Source organism: Caretta caretta, chromosome 18 (assembly GCF_965140235.1).
Source record: "Caretta caretta isolate rCarCar2 chromosome 18, rCarCar1.hap1, whole genome shotgun sequence".
In the NCBI taxonomy this organism is placed as follows: Eukaryota; Metazoa; Chordata; order Testudines; family Cheloniidae; genus Caretta; species Caretta caretta.
Genome location: NC_134223.1, coordinates 10,957,434 through 10,978,586, shown reverse-complemented (window position 1 = coordinate 10,978,586; position 21,153 = coordinate 10,957,434). Strand labels below are relative to the sequence as shown.

General features: G+C 39.0%; 1 protein-coding gene across 8 annotated transcripts in view; it reads left to right on the top strand.

The window, feature by feature from the left end:
• Window positions 1-20,479, top strand: part of VPS13D (vacuolar protein sorting 13 homolog D) — a 195,532-nt gene extending 175,053 nt beyond the window's left edge. For 7 of the 8 annotated variants that reach the window (XM_048825358.2, XM_048825355.2, XM_048825354.2 and 4 more), the window contains 3 exons: window positions 6,838-6,969; window positions 14,217-14,457; window positions 15,653-17,071. In XM_048825358.2, the coding sequence (XP_048681315.2) occupies window positions 6,838-6,969; window positions 14,217-14,457; window positions 15,653-15,784 (505 nt within the window). In that variant the 3' untranslated portion in view covers window positions 15,785-17,071. Of the gene's footprint in view, window positions 1-6,837; window positions 6,970-14,216; window positions 14,458-15,652; window positions 17,072-19,852 lie in introns of those variants that run through there. The other variant, XM_048825360.2, reaches the window with a different exon arrangement.
• Window positions 20,480-21,153: the final 674 nt, after the last annotated feature.

Here is a 21,153-nt window from a genome sequence, read left to right as displayed (position 1 = left end):
CTGCATACAGCAGCATGTTCCAAGTCCAGAGTGTCTCAGATCATGTTCTGGGATTTGGATGGCTCCAAACTGCATTATGTACTATTGCATGCACAATTCCATTAAGGGCCTGGCAGGTAAGGCACAAGTAGAACCCAGCACAGAGGTATCTGGGCTTTAAGCCACTTTATGATGAAGAGAAAGAGAAAGTGTGTCTGGAAATCTGATTGGTAAGATTGAAAACAAGATAATCTGCCTCCTATCTTATCCCTTTCTGATATAAATTGGCAGAGGCAACCCCCCCAAAAACAGAAACAATCCTAGTAAATTTAATCTTCACCTTGTATACAAATATATAGTCCTTTTATGCAACCATATCTGTTTATCCATTTAACTGTTGAGCTAAGTGATTTTCACCTTAACGATATTAATGCATTCATTTGAGAATTGCAGTGAAGTCCTCTGGAAATGTGTAAAATTGATATGTCCTCCAAGAGGAACTGTCGTCTTGAAAATACTTGAAAAGATTTTTCTTCTTGCAAAGGACTTGATGCTTTAGCATCTTAAGTACTGTACACAGTGCTTAAATATGCAGAGTTGGTGTCATTACAGACTCTAAGTCACAAATGTTATTAAGATCAGTGAAACTTGTAATCTGAGAACATTTGTTGGATCTCTTTAAATCCTTCAGATAAACTTAGTTCCTAGGTTGTTCACTGAAATCCTTTTTTTAAAAAAAATACTATTGAACGGATCAGGATATTTTGGTATACCAAGGAAAAGATTATGATTTGTTGATTTAAAAATGTGTTTAACTGCTTTGAGTTTTTTAAATGGGACAATACGTGACAAGAATGGCGGCTTTCTTACCAGGAAGGCAGTTTTAGAAAATCTCACAAGCTTTTGTTTCTTAGCAAGACCACAACTTATAATGCAGTGTTCTGTTTCCTTCTTATGATGGAAAGAGATGAAATTTGATTTTCTTACAACTACTATGATACTTTGAATAACAACTCTTGATTGGGTGATGAGGAAATGGAAAGGTGCAATAGAAAAAACATGCAAAGACTAAATTCCACAGAGATTTTCTTTGCAGAGACTTCTCTGTTCATTTATTTTTGTTTGCCAAAATGATACTTTTCAGTCTGCCTTTTAAAGATTTATAATCCCAAACTAATTTGTATAAACCTCTTTAAATAATGTATTACAAATTTTGCCATCAAATATGTGTGTGCAACTTCTATTGACTTCAGTGAGTGTTGTACCTGTGTACCTGAGGGCAGAATTTGGCCATATATAATTTTAATAGTAAGTGTGCAGACAAACCTAGGGTATTACATGGGACAGAGGGCAAGAAAATATAATTTGTAGAAGTACTGAACAATTGATTATGATGGGTCTCATTTATTTTTGTTTTGCAACCCATTAGATATGCTGTAAAACAAGCTATGCTGTTTATCACCAAGTTCTTTAATAGCCCTCACCAGTGAGATATGTGAGTGCCTTGCTACAGCAACTGAGTCCTGATCTATTTGCTCACTAAACCTTTTTTAAAAAAACTTGAAGCCATTTTGGCTGACACACAAAAAAAGCTGCAGATTGTAAAGCAAAAGACAACCAATGAACACAGCTACAATAATACAAGCCTTACGGTTTTTAAACATGCGTATAACAAATTGAAATAAGAATCTCAAGTGTCATGCTTTGTCTGAACAGTGAAGCACTGTACTATGTGCCTCAACCTTCTGACACCATTCACAATCTCTTTGTGTCTCCATTGAGCAGCCCTCTTTCCTGCTGTGACTAGTAGACATAAGGGCATTTCTCTCTTGTATTGCCTTTGTGTGCTTATTAAAAAAGAATCAGCAAATCTGTTGAGTGCATGTTTAATGTATCACAGATGTGGGCACACCACTGTTCATTCTGCTTTATAGATTTTCAGTTTTTTATATTTCATCGTTGGTGCTTTTTATTTACAGAACGTAACTTGAGACAGCAGAACAAATTGTAGATTTAAAAAAAACCAACCCAAGTAGTGAGGAATGTTTTTAGCTGTCCAGACCAAGCAAACCAGTTTGCCCAGGGCTGATGGACTAAGACAGGCAACACAATTAGTGTTAATATTAGTGGCACTTAATTAAAAGGCAGCTGACCTTCTTATCACCAAGAGGGGAATTACCTTTTACCACCAGGTCGAACATCTTAGCACCAAAAAAGCAATGAGGAACAGTAAAGAAATCAGCTTAGGGGAGACACTATACTCCTAATTTCTTCCAGACTAACTCATAAATTGCCAAGAGTCTTTCAGAAACACATTGCAATGCCAAGCACTTTTCTTCTGTTTCTCTGACCTGCTCCTAGGCCAGACATTGGAAACCAGCACTCTCTGATGTCCTGATTTCTGAAGAATAGTTATGATTAGAAGGACTTCTCTCCACTTCCCACAGCATTCTCACATGCTACCTTTCAGATGCCTCCAGATTCTGTCCTGCAGAAGAGAAGTTGACAAAATATTGTAAAAATGACATGATTGAGTGTTACTGGAAGAATATTTTATATTGAAAATTATTGGATACTTTGTTGCTCATTCCAGGGCAGGTGGATTAATGATCCATTATTCATTTCACTTTCCTGAATACATAATGGAACAGTCTTTCATTGAAAAGTTAATTATTGACCTGTAGCTTAAGTTTAAACCTTTTGTTAAGAGTAAGCCAGTCACTCCTTAAATCTGTCACTACGTAAGCATTTCTGAATCACTTGTCGCTACAGTATCTAGGTGCTGCAGAAAGATTTAAGAGCCAGTGAGGGCTGCCCAGAAACAATAATTTCTCTGTTGTTCTGCTCTATTAAATGTGGGATATTCAGACACCCTGCTTTTTCTTTGAGGAGTGTGTGTGACAGAGGTGGAACTAACAGCAAGATGGAAAGATAGTGAGGGTGGGACTCTGCTTCCTATTGTGGGAGTATGTTCTATAGCCTTCAAACATTTTGCATTTTCATTAAGAAAAACAAATTTTATTTAGTATTGTATTATAATTGTAGAAATTGGTGGTGATTTGCACATCTCACACAGACTTCATCCACAGATCTAGAAGTACTTAACAATTAAGCCAACTATACCCCTATGAAGTTTTATTATTCCTGTTCTACCTATAGGAAAACTGAGCGGCAAAAGTTATGTAACATGGTCAAGATCACAGAGTGAGCCAGTAGCAGAGATGGGAATAGAACCCAGGATTCCTAGTGTCCTGTTCTAACCACAAGACCACAGTTCTTCCCCTTTCACATTGTCTTAACTGTCCACATATATGACACTTTTGAAGTTCTCCACCAATTTACCCTCTCATACTCGGCTCTTTAAGTAATTCTTCAGTAAATTAAAATCTTTGTTTAAGCAGTTTAGGTTGTGAATTCAATATGATCATTTAATACTCAGGCTACTCCACCTCAGACAGACGCTATTGATGAAAAATTTGCTTCAAACATTTTATTTCACTTCTCTTTATTTATAGATATAGATATAGATTATAGATATGAAAATACATGTTCAGACCTGCAGTAGATATCTCATACCATGCAGCCCTAAATCCTCACAGACCATTTCTGATTTAAATATGCATATTAATGCCATTTTAATGGAGATCTATATGAACTGAAACTGGCAAAAAGGTTCTTTCTGGATAGGTTCAGGGTGAAGTAAAGGACATCACTCTGTCATATACTAGCTTTCAACTTCTGAATAGGGATGGTTGGAATAATTAGCCCTTATATAGCATTTACATCTTAAAAATGCTGTACAGTCAGTCCTCTGAAAGTTATGTAAGATAAGTATGTCCAGGTAGAAGTATTGTGTGTTCTCAGATGGGGAAACTAAGACACAGAAGAATGTACAGTGTGCTTGGTCCAAGGTCACACAGTGAGTTTGTGGCAGAGCCAAGATTAGATCTTAGGTGTTGTCTCCTAGTTCGCTACTCAGTCCACTTGATGATACTGCTTCTTAGTTTTTTATCTAGAGAAGTGATTCTTCATTCGCCAAAATCAAAAGCTGTGTGACAACAGGGCAGGAGAGACTGAAAATCAAATGTTGCTGGTAGAGGGTTTGTCTACACTAGAAACACTGCAGCAGTTCAGTGCAGACGCTTCGGCCTGGTCTACACTAAAAAGTTAGGTCGACCTAGCTACATCACTCAGGGGTGTGAAAAATCCACTCCCCTGAGCAGTGTAGTTAAACTGACCTACCCCTCCAACATAGACAGTGCTAGGTGACGGAAGAATTCTCCTGTCAACCTAGCAACCAAACCCTCAGGAAGGTAGATTACCTTCACTAACAGAAGAACTCTTCCCATCAATGATGGTCATGTCTCTACACTGAAGTGCTACAACTATAACGTTTCAAGTGTAGACAAGCCCTTACTCCAGCGATGGAAGGAATTCTTCTGCCACTTTAGTAAATCCACCTCCCCGAGAGGCAGCAGCGAGGTCAAAGAAAGAATTTCTTCTGTCGACCTAGTGCTGTCTGCTTAGTGCTGTCTGGCTTAGGTTGGCTTAACTACTTCTTTTAGGATTGTGGATTCTTTTCTTGATCTGAATTTTTGCAATTGTAAGTCTCTGGAAGGATGAGAGAGGCTGTACAGACTTGGGAAGCAGATAAAATAAGAAGACAATAACCAATTTGTACCCATTTTGTAATCGCTAATCTTCTCTTTCATATTCAACAATTCATTTTGTTTTGTAAAGTTGTGAAAACCTGCCTGTAAGTGTGTGGGTACAGGGTGGTAGAGCTGGGCCTTTAAAGATGTCGAGAACATGGTGCATGGAGAGAAGGAAAATTCACACAAGTAAGGTCCACAAGTAAAATGTTCTGAGAAGCTGATGGATATGTCGTGATTTCTGCTTAAACCTTTTATTTATTTAAGTTCTTTGGTTACAAACTAGCCTCCTTCACAGTATATTCCAGCTGCCTGGAAATAGGAGCATGCAAGAATTTTGATAAATGGATTAAAGTGCTGTCTAGTTTTACTTCTAAGTACCTGTCCCTTATGAAATGCTGTTTTATTACTTTACACCTTTTGTAATTCATCCCTGCACCCACCTCCAACACCAGCACGAGGGGGAATATTTTATCTTTTTTTCTGCAGTGCAAGAAAGACCACTGATGGGCACTAGTTAGCTACAGGTTTCTAAACCACATACAACACAGCAGTTCCTAGGTAAATTAGATACAGCAATGTTTTTAGACAGCTACTAATAACAAAACTGTGGGAATGTCAGCTAGCTGTAGAGGCAACACTGGAAATTTTTAAGGATGACAGTTGTGGCTACATTATACATTTGAGACATTTCAGGTTGCCATTTTGTATGCTCCTTCCGATGTTTGAATAGTACATCCTACAAATCTGACGTCTATCCTCTCTTTACCAGCACTTATTATTCCACCATTGCAGGTGCAGACTTAAAAGAATAGCTCAGAGGTAAAAATAAACAAACACAGCCTTCTACACGAGTCCATGGCATTTATGACAGTAGCCTGTTCTCTGCATTCCAAGGGACTGGGAAAGGGAGGTTTCCATTTCTTTCTTCCACTGAGCCAGCTGAACGATACCGTGCCACGGAGGCTACAAGAAAATAAAGCACTGGAAGCAGCAATAGTCAAAGTGCTTAAAGTGAATTTAGTCACAATAAGTGACTCAATAAATAGACAGTTACGGCAAATAAAGCCGTGAATCAAGTCAAAGGCAGCACATGAGGGACATATAGAAGATGACTTTTACTAGTAGCTGTAGCCAAGAAGAGTAGAGGCAGTAAAAATATAGTTTGCCATGATTAGAGTTAGTAGGCAGGGATGCCAAAAACCCAGAGGAAAGCAGAGTTTAAAAGTGTGTCTGTGTGTGTGTATGGGGATAGGGTTGATGAAAAGGAAAAGCACTAAAGAAGTAACAAGACTCCAGAGAAAACATCTGCAACAAGCAAAACTTAGCGGGCAAGTACTCTTGTGTGCTGTTGCCAAGCAGCTTAAAAAGTAAACTAATTGTTGTGGGATTTTCCCCCTCGTCAGATCAAAAGGACAACAGCCATTCATTCCGCAGTGTCTGTAGAGAACATTAAGCGGGGAAGTAGGGTTCAATAATCAAAAATACTGGGTTCGGCTGTCAGTAGCCTCTTGAAAAATTAATAGCACTCGCTTGAAAGAGAGCTCTGAACAGCAGGCAGCAGTCTCCAAGTGGTGGGATTGGGAAGAGGCAAAGAAAGAAGCAGGGGTAGGTATTCTGCAGCACAATTCTCCGCATGGTGACGGTGTCCAAAGGTTTAAAAGCATCCAGGATTTTTTTAAGTAAAGATTCACTATAGTACTGAAGCAGATACCAGTGGGTCGAGCGTGAACATGTGCAGCGTACTTGTGGGTGTCTGTTACTTTTCAACCTATTGCCATCTTGTCCATCGACATGCAAGCTTCTACAACAAATGCAATAACTATATAGATACATCACACATGGATTCCTGTTTCTGGAAAAAAGGGTAAAAACCTTTATGTAGTAATACATATTTTTATTAAAAATTTGCAGGCCGTTGTGCTTCACAGTGCTTTTCCACATCAATTTCACCTGCTTTCTTTTCAATTTCAAACCAGATTTCAATGGAAAATTGCAAAAAAGAAGCATAGAGATCTGTATCTACTAGAGAGACGCCCAGATAAAATAATATTGTATTTATACAAAGCAGATACCAACAGAGATTTAAAAACTTAATGGCTTTTTCATGCCAAACCTTGCTTATAATATGACTTCTTATATGGAGTAAAGTTTCCAAGGGAAACTTAAGTCACATTAAATCAGTTAATGTGTGTTTTGTATGTAGGACGCAGGCCGAGAGAGTGAGAAAGCCACGCTGTTGTAGAGGCCCTCAAGGACTATTGCCCCGGTATTCAGAAAGCCAGGCAGAAGGACAGGAGCAGCTATTCAAGCTGACAGACAACATCCAAGATGAGTTGTAAGTACTAACCCAGCAACTGCTGTGTTATAATATAATCATTATATGAAAATACATTGTGTCTTTGTAATAGCCACTAAAAGCTTTTTTTATCCACGTCACCTATTTCTCTTGTTTTTGATTTCCTGGAGGATATTTTTGGTGCTTGAGAACTTCCATCATCCCCTCCCTTCCAAGTGTGTTCACATGGTTTATAAATATCGTTTGATGTAGCCTCACAAAACCCTAATAAGTTAACTCATTGTCATTATCTCGGTTTCACAGATAAGGAAAATTGAGGCAATAAGATATTAAGTAATTAGTCCAAGGTGAGTGTCTCAGTTTATGACAGACTCAAGATTAGAACCCGTATCTCTTGATGTCAAGTCCTTTCCTCAATTACATGGCCAGGCTCTCTCCCTCCCCCCCCCCCCATTTATGAAGAAGGAATCTGAGCAGTTAGGTTTCTAAATGGTGTAGCAGTCTTGTTTAACTGCATGTTATCGTCTCATTACTCTCATTTTGCTTTGAAAGAATAAAACAGTAACATTTTCCAAGAAGGTGAGGTTCTAGAGAAATTATATCATTTGACATCTGGCCTTGTGCCTCAGTGTATCTAATTTGGTGGTACCATGACCTTCCCTGCCCTCTCAATTTTTGCATTCTCCCTACTACTATTCAAGTTGGGGGTCTGAGATTTGACAGCTGCTCTCCAGGAGCTGTGTGCGCACCAGGGTTTTCTTGTTGGTTGTGCACTAGAGATCACTGTGTCTCTCGTGGCAAGTTCTGTTGTTGCAGTGGCTCTGAAACACACACACTCCGTGGACAGATTTTCCACTGCCAGGGGCCATAATCTGGCTTCTGCTGGGAGAAAACTGGGAAAAATTTGAGCCCAGAGAGTTAAATTTTTTTTATAGAGATTTTCCAAATAAGACTTTTATGAGTGAGGGAAGGGGGTGTGTGCGTGCGCTACTAAATGAGTAAGTACATCAGTGAAATTATCAAAAATGTCTAACACAATTTCAGCTGTTGTATTGCTCATTCACTGTGACTTTCACCAACAGGAATATCACTCAACAAGAAAACGGTATCTCTTGTCATGGAAAACCAGTACAAAATTGTGCCTCTGACTTTTATCCTAGTATTGTAATTAAAACCAGATTTAAAGACCTGATTATTTGCATATTTTCCTTCAAAATTTAATCCATAAAAGGGGGACGTGGGTATAATACCTTGCTCTACTGTTCTAACTAAATGTTTCCACATTTTTTTCCAGTTAGGCTCACTGTTTCACTTCTGGAAAATATTGTGTAATTACTTCCTGATGTAGTTAAAGCCCCACAAATTCTCCAGAGATCTGGTTGCTTCTACTTTGTTCTACTGGATTGTGTTTCATTTAATTTTTCATTTTCTTTTATTAATTTGATTTTTTAAATCACAGAAATGTAGGAATATAGAAAAAAACAAAAGTAATATCTTAGTTTTCAGCTCTTCTGTTGAAACTTTAAGCACAAGAGGAGAGGATGTATGTTGTTGACAAAAGAAAACGCATGATGATGTGTGACTCAAACTTGGAACAAAATGTAAGGTTTAACTACAAATTTGCTAAAATATCAGTGCTTCACCAGGAAATCACTGCCCTTGGTTTCCATACCTCCGTTCCTCAAAATACATCCCTGACACCTTGAAGGAAAATTGATTAAGATTAAATCTGGCCTGTTGTAGAAAGCATAATAGAAATTAATCATCCAGTTTTCTGAAGTGCTGGGCCTGAGAACCTCAATGAACTCAAGGGAGCTCCATATGCTGAGCACATCTGAAGATCGGGGCTTAAATATTCAGTGAACTACAGCAAGAAAAAATAATTTCCTTTTATTGTCTGTTGGCAAGACTATTGTCTAAACTAAAGCAATTTGGTGGGATTTTTTCCCCTCTTTAAAATAATTTGATTTATGGAATGTAACTGTAATTGATCAAGAGAAACTGATAAAATGAAAGGTTTCAGAGTAGCAGTCGTGTTAGTCTGTATCCGCAAAAAGAAGAGGAGTACTTGTGGCACCTTAGAGACTAACAAATTTATTTGAGCATAAGCTTTCGTGAGCTACAGCTCACTTCATCGGATGCATACAGTGGATAATCAATTCAGTAGAGATAATCAAGGTGGGCCATTTCCAGCAGTTGACAAGAACATCTGAGGAACAGTGGGGAGGGGAGGGGGGAATAAACATGGGGCAATAGTTTTACTTTGTGTAATGATTCCCAGTCTTTATTCAAGCCTAAGTTAATTGTATCCAGTTAGCAAATCACTACAAAAGGTTCCCCCTTCCTCCCCCCCCCACCCCCTCCCCCGCTCTTCTGCTGGTAATAGCTCACCTTACCTGATCTCTCTCATTACAGTGTGTATGGTAACACCCATTGTTTCATGTTCTCTGTGTATATATCTCCCCACTGTATTTTCCACTGAATGCATCCGATGAAGTGAGCTGTAGCTCACCAAAGCTTATGCTCAGATAAATTTGTTAGTCTCTAAGGTGCCACAAGTCCTTTTCTTTTTGCGGATACAGACTAACACGGCTGCTACTCTGAAACCAGTGATATAATAGTTTCTCATAGGGTGGGCCACATTTTAATAGAGGTTGTCTCATGATTATCTCCCCATGCATTCTTAGCAATTACACAGACCACCTCCTTTCCCATCTGAAATTTCATAACTTCTCTGTGGCAATTTCTTACGTAGAATAATAACACTACGAATTTGTCTGTCTATTAACTTCTTTTTATGCAGTTTAGCAGCTGGGAACAAGTAAAACCAGAACCATTTGGCTAGTAAATTCTCTGTGGACCATCATTGGTCTATGAACCACAGTTTGGAAACTTCTGACTGAAGCCAGAGCACCTGACTGTGCCTCAGTTTACCTGTCTCTAAAATGGGTATAAAACATAGTACCTGTTTTGTCACAGTACTGTGTTGTGAGGAGAAATCCGTGTTCTGCCAGTCTCTAATATCTGTTTAAGTCTCTAGTATCAGCTTAAAATTAAAATTCCCATCATACTCCTCAGAAAATAATGAGACAACTCTACTGTCTTAGCTGTGTTGTCCTCTTAAAAAACGAGATATGTAAATGTTTAACCATCTAAGGCTGTGAGAGCTACTGCTGTTGAACAGTATAGTTCCGTGGAGGGCACCCTGCGGCCCACAGGCCACACGCGGCCTGTCAGGGTAATCCACTGGTGGGCCGCGAGACAGTTAGTTTACGTTGATCATCCACAGGCACCCACCACTCGTATCGTAGTATAGCAGATAAATTAAAGTTGGGATTGTTAACTAGAAATAGTAAGTCAAACAGGCATCTGAGAAGTATGTTATCAGTTGGGCCCTGGGAACAGCAACATATAAACTGACACATAAACTGTTTATTTTATTTCATAACTGAATTGAGAGGCACTAGATCAGGGGAGACGGTTGTGTTTTTTAAAAAAAAGAAGTTTGTCAAGCACAGAGTGTTAAGAATAGAATGGCCTATGCATATATTACATAGTACTAAAGCAAGATGGATTTAATTTGATAACCTTTATTTTAATCAGACTAGTTTCAAAGGCCTTTACCTGTCTTCTAAATGGCACACCTGTAGTCCAAACAGTAGAATAGATACATATGATAACTAATGCAGTTAGTGTTTGAAACATTAAGAGCATAAAAAATCATTAACAAAAACAAACAAACCCTAAAGACAAGGTGTGGTGAGACTTCTCCTTAATTGTGCCATCTGGGTTTACAATGACAAGAGGCTCTATGAATTATCATGATTAGGTGAGACAAAGGCATGAGGGGAAAAGACAAAGAGTTAAGTGTACAATACAGAAGAACCCTCCTGGAGTAAGCTAGTAATAAAAAGAATTCGTTGAAGATTATTGGCATGATTCTTTTAATCAAAAACCGATGGTATTATTATTTGTGTTACCATAGCAGCTAGGAGCCCTAGTCATTTTATTGAGGGGTGAGGAGAAATCTGATTAACTGACCCTGCTGGATGTTTTGGTATTAAAATCCTATTTGATAACCAGTGGTTCAGTCAGATGTAGATTGGTATATTGCACAAAATGCTTCTCAAATGGTCGAGCTGATGAAAGTTTCGCAGCCAACAACTAAAGCTGATTAGTAACTGGATTTTCTGTTTCATGAAAGATTTTGAAATTTTGAAATGTTTTGCACTTTGTCGTAGGAAAAAAAATTTATCAGAATTTTTCCCAGAACAGCTGCCTGATTCCCTGGACACCAGGAGGGCATCACTGGGGAGCCAGACAGGCTGGGAATCCTCCACCTCGGTCCCTGGCTGTCTGTGGCAGCCTGCCAGATGAGCGGCCAGGGAGCCAGAGTTTGCCCAGCAGACTTTCCCAGAGTCAGGGACCATGGAAGCCCTGGGAGCTCGGGCTGCCAGCGAGCTTGGGTGCCAGGGACTCCCAGGCTCTTGGCTCCCTGTCAGTCCATGTTGACAAGGAGCTGGGAGTTCTGGCTCCCTAGTAGGCTGCTGAGGAACCAGCAACCAGGTTTCAAAACCTGAGTAGCAGGCAGGGTTCCATGAGAAATCTGCCTGGTTTCTACTGGAATGTCATCAAAATCGACACGTTCCTGCGGAACGTTTCAATTCCGATGAATTGGCATTTTCCATACAAAAATTTCCACCCAGTTCTACCAATAACATTTATCAGACATTCAGGAACTCCTTCTACTGGCTGTGCCCTACAACCCCTTTGGTATTTCTCTCCTTACACTGAAGTCTGTGAAAGAAGAACTTCCAAGAACATGTAACTGTGACTTTCTCTGCATCTTCCTGCCGCTGCACATAATGGCAAGAGCTGCTTATTTGCTGGATCCTGTCCTGCAACGCTCCTTATGATCTGTGTCCCACTTTCCACTGCCATTAACAATGAACAAGACCTCTTAGCCTAGCCAAGCAACCTCCCAGCAGTGGGCTGCAATGAAAAGTGCCCAGTAAACAACTGCAGTTTTCACTTTTTAGTTTTAATATTGTGGATCTGTAATATGCCCTGCAAGTTGTCAGCTCAGAGGCAAATGCTTTCAACGATTCTCTCTTTATTTCTGTATTGGTGCAAAGGAGAAAGATAGGGGAGAGGGATTATGAAACAGTTAGGCAGACTTGCTGTATAAGCTATTACCAGCAGGAGAGTAGGGTGGGGGGAGAGAAAACCTTTTGTAGTGATAAACACCCATTTTTTCATGGTTTGTGTGTATAAAAACATCTTCTGTATTTTCCACAGTATGCATCCGATGAAGTGAGCTGTAGCTCACGAAAGCTTATGCTCAAATAAATTGGTTAGTCTCTAAGGTGCCACAAGTACTCCTTTTCTTTTTGCGAATATAGACTAACATGGCTGTTACTCTGAAACCAGCTTAGAAAACAGCATGTGGTTGTCGCATGTTGGCACACAGTTCGGATCTGCAGAAACACTGACTGCAGAGAACACTTAGTTGGTAAGGAAAATAGGACAGGTAACACAAAGTTGTCCGTTTCATTTGGATAGCAACTCTGAAAAATTTCAATAGACCTCTCAAGCTGTGACCATTTGGAAGAGGAAGATTTAAAAATAACATAGTGAGAATGTTAATTGTTGCTATGCAAAATAATTTTCAAACTGCCTAATAATTGATCTAAAGGAGTAGAATCTCCTTCCTGCAGGCGTGTTTCATACACTAGTGAATTACTGACAGTGCAGGAATAACACTAATAATTCCATTTAGCACACTCATAGTGTGAATAGAGAAACTAAATACATATTTAAATTTGTAAAATATGCCATTAGTGTTCAGGCTTGTATGGTGACTCAAAATGTTGTGTATATATAAAATATTTCACCTTTGAATTCTCTTTGTTTTTACATTGATCTTTTTCAGATGGTATAATTCTCTAAATCTCCTTAATTCACCCTATACTCCCTCCCATATTCATCACTCAAACTAACTAATCTCCCTGGGAAACCCTCCTGCTTGCTGCTTAACCTTTCACCCCCAATGTTAAACAGCTAATTTCTCTTCTCTAGCTACTGGTCAGGCAGCAGGTTAACATTGTTTTTGTTTGTTTGTTTGTTTTAAAGAAAAAAAAGTGAAGCATTGTAGTTTGTAATGTATCATGAGAGACATCAGAGTAGATTTACAAACAATTTCAATTTAAAGAATGAATGCATCCGATGAAGTGAGCTGTAGCTCATAAAAGCTAATGCTCAAATAAATTTGTTAGTCTCTAAGGTGCCACAAGTCCTCCTTTTCTTTTTACGGATACAGACTAACACGGCTGCTACTCTGAAATTTAAAGAATGTGTCAGCAATAAAATTGGCTTTAAATAAACAAACAAAAACACCCCGACTACGTCTCTGTGCTGGGGAAATTTGTTGTGTGGTTTGAAAGGTAGAGTAGTGACTCAGTCAAACTCCCCACTGAACAATATTTATTAATAGAATGATCCCAGCCACCTATGTCATGGGGTGATTGCATCTCGACCTTTTCCTCTCTTCTCTTATTCCTCTCCTACTGACATAAATATAAAAAAAATCATACCCCTAACCAACAAAGTGATGGCAGTAAAACTTGGTATGCTATCATGCTATCTCACTGCCTTGCTTTCTTATCTTTCTATTCCCTATCACTTCTAACTCTCTGCCTTTCTTTGGTGTTTGAGTGAGACTGTGGTATTCCCAATGTTTTGTTTGATCTAGAGTTAACCCTGTAACTCTGCCTATCTTGCATAATGACAGGTTTCAGAGTAGCAGCCGTGTTAGTCTATTTGCAAAAAGAACAGGAGTACTTGTGGCACCTTAGAGACTAACAAATTTATTTGAGCATAAGCTTTCGTGAAGTGATGAAGTGAGCTGTAGCTCACGAAAGCTTATGCTCAAATATATTTGTTAGTCTCTAACGTGCCACAAGTACTTCTGTTCTTTCTGCCTATCTTGTAGCCCTAATCTCCAAAGCTAGAAAGGCTACAAAATGGGCACTTTAATATTAATATTACACTTATTGTGCAAGGGTGATGGTTTGAGGCACACTTCAGTTTATTTTTGATGAACTAATAAAAACATTTGAATCCTAAGGTCACAGCGCTCTCTCTGCTGCAGTTCATTTTCCTGGTAGGTTTTCAGAGGTCACACAGAGAGTAGCAAGTACAAGAACAGAATAGTCTCCCTCCCAGCTCAGTGTTTTACAAATGAGACGATGTAAAAAACCACTGACTTATCTTTCCGGTTTTTGCAGTTTCATAGCAGTGGAGAACACAGACAGCTATTGTGTTCTCATTTCATCCAAAGCTGTTTATTTCCTGAAGAGTGGGGATTATGTAGACAGAGAGGCCATCTTCTTGGAAGTCAAATACGATCATCTCTACCACTGCCTCATTTCAAAGGACCATGGGAAGGTCTATGTGCAGCTGACCAAGAAAGCTGTCAGTACAAGTAGCGGTGTAGCAATGCCAGGCCCATCACAGCAGAGACCTATGGTGAGGACCCAGCACTTACTCTTCTGTTCATATTGTGGTTTTGTGCTCTCTATATTGCAATAGTCCAGTGCTTTGGCACCCTTGGTATACCGTCTTCTGTGCCATTGAATTATAACAATGCCATTCAGCTGACAGCGAAAGTAGACATTGTAGTCTTTTTTTTTAATGGTGTTTTGCCTATCTGTGAGGGAGACCTGGGTGCAGAAGTGATCCTGGTACTTTTCTGTAAACTTGGGAGAAAGATCAAGGGAAATTCCAGAGCTCCCTGAATAAGGGAAGGTATCACTGACATATATGGACTGTTCCACTTCCTGAGGACAAGAAATCCAATCAGAATGATAGGCGGGGCATTACCCAGGATGATATTACTAGGGGCGGAATCTAATTTAAAAAAAAAAACAAATTCAGAAGCCTGACCCAGTATTCCTTAGTTGAACGGAATAGCCATCAGGCTGTTTTACAGTGTTATGTCTGTGCTTTCTCACCTTGTAGTAGCAAAATATTCTCTCCAAACTCATGATATCTATTCCCTGTGTATAGTAAATTTAATCTTTGTAATGTAGATAGATCAAATATAGTAGAGCTCTCAGTTCTAAAGCAACTGGAGTTTGTACACTTACTAATGTAAGTATTAAAGTAGCACCTAGAGACGTGAACAGAGATCCGTGCCCCGTAAGAGGTTGACCATGCCCCAAAGCACTTACATTCTAAATAGAAAAAACACAGAAAAGATAAGAGGGGTAAAATGACTGGCCCCAAAGTACTTGTGTGGCCCATCCCTCTCCTTCCAATAAAAATAACATACCTAATATCTCTAGTTGTCTGCCTGTCTGTTTCTTTGAGCCAAGGTCCATGTAAATAATTAAAATACTGTTTATCAGAGTATTTCAGAACCCTTTTACAAACATTAATTCACTCAACTTCAGCACTAAGCTAGGTAAGGAAATCTCTACTTCAGAGATAGGGAAAATAACGAGTAAGTGGCACACCTAAGAACAGAAACGGAGTCCCAATTTCTAGTTTTCTACTTAACACTAGATAGGACTACCCCTTAAAGTAACCAGCCTGGTCGTTGCAGTTAGATAACTGCAGGTAGTTACTTTAAGTGGATATTTTTATTTCTCTTCACAGTGGTATTACATTTTCCCACTACTTTTAATACTTCTGTATGTGTAATAAACTTTTATTTGTGCAGGTCCATGTGAAGTCTGAAGTCTTAGCAGTAAAGTTATCTCAAGAAATAAACTATGCAAAGAGCCTTTATTATGAGCAACAGCTTATGCTAAGACTCAGTGAAAACCAAGAAGAATTGGAGGTGGACTCCTGAAACCATCCGACTTACTTCCAGACCGAATTTCCCTAACACCATTGCAAGTACTAATCCAGGGGATAAGGGTATTCTGTCTCCAAAATGAAAGAACAAAAATGGGTTGGTGGAAAGTGTATTCTGTAATTGAAGAACCCAGTGCACTGGAAACAAATGAATGCAATTAGAGTCTTTGCTGTATGAGATTATTTAGTTTGAGAGAACAATTTTTTTTAAAAGTGTTTATTGAATAACAAGACATTTGAAATGTTATGGGGGAAGTTCTGTATTTTGATAATATGTATATATGTACAACTGTTTGATGTAAATAAGGAAGTACAAACTAGTTTGTGGGTCTGTATAAAGGTCTGTTTACTGTAAAAAAAAAAATTAAAGAAAAGTTCTATTGAGTCATATTGCACTAATTGAAACTGTACATTCTCTCTAGAAAGCTATTCTTAAGAGTGGAGGAATGTAGATGTAATATAAAGACATTCATTTGTCTTCTGTGGAGTTGGGGTCCAGAACACAGAAGACCTGTACTGGTTAAAGAATCTTACCATAAGAGTGCACTTTGTGGATATTCAGGACCCTGGGTGCAATTGAAAGCAGATGCATAAAGTGCTCTGCCAGAAGTTCACTTCATTTTTTTTACACCAGATTCATAATGCTTTTGTGAATTTGTTCACTGGAGTAGAGTGGTAGGGCTTACTGGTTCACATAGTTTAACAGCAATCTTCAGTACTAAAAACAGAGAGATCATTTTTTGCAAAATGATTGTTTAGTTTTCAGAAAAATAACCACACCCTGTTCAGAGCTGTATTGAAAACAGATATAATCCAGTTGCTGGCACATTGGCAATATATTTTAAAAGGACAATACTTGAAATCTTAATTTACTGGTTTTACACACACTTCCTCCACCACCCTTTGATTTAATAAGTGTGATTTAATAAGTTAGTTTGTTATTGTAGGGTTGCTCATAAGTGTTAGGCTGCTGGCACGGATTTGGGTTGATTTGAAAAATCACTGTACCATTTGTTTTGGAATCGTAAAAAATGCATCTCCTAATTAAACTATTTTAATAGATACAGTATTGAGAGGCAGAGGTACTTTACGTCAAATGTTGGACTCATTAACCTTGACAGTGTTCCTTTACCAAAAGCAGAGTGTGATCTCATAGACATAGACTTGGAGGAAAGATGGTGGCTTGTCCCGTAACTCAAAGAAACTAGGAAAATTGACTTTATCTGTAATGGAGTTAAGTCTTATTTTGTAAGTTTTTTCAATTAAAAAAATATAAGGAATATCTTGCTGTTTACTTTTTTTTAATGGTGCTATTGGGCACTTTGTCTCTCTGAAAGTGGTTTACAATTGCAATGACTTCCTGCCTGCAACATGGCATCTGCTGTGTAAGTTTCATCATGGGGTATGCTATTGCCACAAAATTACTGAGTAACATGTTGCGGATTTCAGCAGGTTTTCCAAACATGCATACTTTTTGTAAACTTTTGATTAGAAATAAGCAGAGGTCCATTAAAGTTTTAGTCTTGAATTCACTTATTTGTCACATTCTTAAATAAAGGCACACCATAAGGGTATTTTTAAATTTAAGGCTAGAGTAAAACAATTTGTAATGCTTGTAATACATGAAAGGTAGAGGTTTAATGTATAAAGAGAAGCTGTGATGATCAGTTAATGTGTGTGGTCTAAGTGGTTAGAATTTGAAATCCATAAAGGTCCATTACACAAACTAAACTGAATGCTTCACTTTCGGTGTACATTTCTCTGCATATTGTATTTTTAAAGTAGGTTTTAGCAGTTCAGCCTGTGCATTGGCTCAATATTGCTTTAGGCTCACTGCTACTGTCCCATATAAAATTCATACTTGTTGCAGTGAGCATCTAGCTATTCAAGCTGGAAGGATTTTGTGGGAAGCAGCTAATCATATTGGATCACGCACAATCTAAAATAAGAAATACACGTTGACAGTTCCCATCTTCATGCCAGTTCAGTGGCAAGAATCAAGTTACTACATGATGATTCATATATCGTTGAGCAGATATGTATTGGTAACTTAAAAAGCAAGAGACACCAACAGCTTAAAAAGGTTGGTTACTGTACCCTGCATATAAATAGTGGCTCCCTAGGCTCAAATAACTATTTCTGTTTTAGTTTCAGAAACTAAATAACTATTTACCTGTTTATGATGGTAATGGCCATCCAGTAAGCAATGCCTATCGTTCAGATGTTAGAAGATTGTAACCCACCAACTGGACATGAATACAGTGCATTGTATTTGGCTTTAAACCATTCTAAGACCTGTCACCTCATGCCTTTGAAACAGTGAAGAAAGTTCTTTTACTAGGCCAAATTGTGTCCTTATGGGAGCATCCACCCTACTGTTTGCAAAGGGAGTGACACACACATAACCGAAGGCAGTAATTTACCTCACTTAACAATCTTGTGCTCAGTGGGTTTGAACGTTAAATATGTACCTTAAGTGACAGAGTGCAAGTGACATGAAGTTTTGTCACCAGAACCCAACTATTTTGGTATTATTTCAGTAAGAACTCTTACTGTGTGCTTCCTTGTGTATCATAGAATCTCAGGGGTTGGAAGGGACCTCAGGAGGTAATCTAGTCCAACCCCCTGCTCAAAGCAGGACCAATCCCCAATTTTTGCCCCAGATCCCTAAATGGCCCACTCAAGGATTGAGCTCACAACCCTGGGTTTAGCAGGCCAATGCTCAAACCACTGAGCTATCCCTCCCCCGCTGTTACCGGCACTCCTAACCCATTGCTAACATAGCTTTCAAGTGACGTTTTCTTCTTCGCCCCCCTTAGAAGATTCATAACAATTCAAACCAGCTGGAATCAAACAAGGAGGACCAGTTGCTGCATTTCTTTAATTATACGGTTAGTAAATGCTATCACCAGAGCTTGAGCACCAAGAGGAAAATCTTGCGTTCCACCTTACGACAGTTGAATATGAATATTTATCAACAACAGAACAAATAGCTTAGCAGCCCCATCCTGCTGCTAGTGATGGCAGTGGGATTACTGCAGCTGACGACAACAGTGAGAGCAGATTCAGGCTTTAAATGATGGGCTTTGCCTATAAATGCAGTTGAACAGCCAACTCCCTCACCCCGGACCCTTTAATATTGTAAATCAATCGAACAGCTAGAGACTCTAACCTGTGAGAAACTCTGAAATTAGCTTGTGAAGAATACAGTAAGGGTGACACTGGGTTCTTCTTCCTTTCACTCTATTATCCTCATAAAACATGATGCATACAAGTTTGATGAGCAAACCAACAATTGCTTCAGGCTTAACATGAAATTGTTCATCACTGCCTTACGTATCCATCCACCTTTATTTGAAAAAAATAAATAAATTGCACATTTAACAAAGATGCAAATGCCACATTGGCTTTAACAGTTGTATAAAAACAATAACCCAACAGGTATCGGGGTAGCCGTGTTAGTCTGTAGCCACAAAAACAACGAGGAGCCCGGTGGCACCTTAAAGACTAACAGATTTATTTGGGCATAAGTTTCCGTGGGTTAAAAAACGCACTTCTTCAGATGCTGGAGTGAAAATTTTACAGATGCAGGCATTATTATCCATGAAGAGAAGGGAGTTACCTTACAAGTGGAGAACCAGTGTTGACAGGGCCAATTCAATCAGGGTGGATGTAGTCCACTCCCAATAATTGAGGAGGAGGTATCAATACCAAGAGAGGGAAAGTTGCTTTTATACCACTAAAGATGCTCTGGTTCTCGATGTTCTCTATTTTCTCTTCAGTTGAAAATCGTACAGCGTGTTCTCTGCCCATCTAGAACACTTCATTTTCATTCTTGTTTGAGCAGCTAATGCTTCAGCAGTCGGAGAACATTTATAATACTGACTGTGAAAGGGTAAAGTTATTTCAAAATGATTCTGAGGATCTAAAATAAATATTTGGTTCTACACTGTGTAAACAATGTGATCCTAAACCTTTTAAGGCACTGTCTTGCCCTTTATTATGTTACTCCTATTGAAATATTCCTCCCACATATGGAATAAAAATGGTATCTGCCTTATAGAATCTGAGAGGGACGAGGTGTGAAGCACGCTTTCAGAAGTCTTAAAAGAGCAACACTCTGATGCAGAAACTACAGAACCTGAACCACCGAAAAAGAAAATCAACCTTCTGCTGGAATCTGACTCATGATGAAAATGAACTTGCTTCAGTCTGCACTGCTTTGGATGGTTATCAAGTAGAACCCGTTATCAGCCTGGGCACATGTCCTCTGGAATGGTGGTTGAAGCATGAAGGGACATATGAATCTTTAGTGCACATAAATATCTTGCAACACCGGCTACCACCGTGCCGTGTGAATGCCTGTTCTCACTTTCAGGTGGTGATATAAAAAAGAAGCGGGCAGCAGTATCTCCCCTAAATCTAAACAAACTTGTTTGTTTGAGCAATTGGCCGAACAAGAAGTTTAAGTTTTACATTTGTTTTATTTTTGAATTTAGTTATTTTTTTTATACTTAATTCTACATTTGTAAGTTCAACTTTCAAGATAAAGAGAGTGCACTACAGTACTTGTGTTAGGTGAATTGAAAAATACGATTTCTTTTATTTTTTACAGTGCAAATATTTGTAATCAAAAATAATATAAAGTGAGCACTGTATACTTTGTATTCTGTGTTGTAATTGAAATCAATACATTTGAAAATGTAGAAACCACAAAAATATTTAAATAAGTGGTATTCTATTATTCTTTAACTGTGTGATTAAGCGTGGTGAATTTTTTTTAAGCTCTGTACGAAGATCCAGGAACGTGGGCTTTCCCAGCTGGGAGTTCTGCAGCCACTGTGCCAGACTCACATCACGATGCGATCCCAACAGTCAGCGCTCAATTCTCAGGCCTGGCAGAGCTGAGCCACCGCATGTGGTTGCTCAGTGAATGCCAGCAGCAACCTGGCCTTTTTATTCACTGTGTCCATCGTCATCCAGTCATTGTCCTCGAACGTTTCCTCTTCCACAGCACACCACTAGTTGCCGCAGGACTCACTGAAGTCCTGCACTTGCAGGAGCCTCCTATGCTCTGTTTAGCAATGCTCGTTAGAATTGCACTAAACTCTGTAGGGTCCATGCTTCTGCCAGCGAGAAGGCAGAGACCGACAAGCAGCGCACAGGAGGGTGGGAATTTTTTTAAACCGCATGAAAATGGTGGGATGGACAAAGTGTTACGGGATGGAGAAAACGGCATTGTGAGAATTTGACCCCTTCCCATAGTTCCCAGAAATCCTTGGGTGAATTGCTGGCATCCCATAAAGCATCGTGAAAATGTCCCACAAGGCCTTGTACTGAATGGCCATGCAGGGCAGTCTGGGA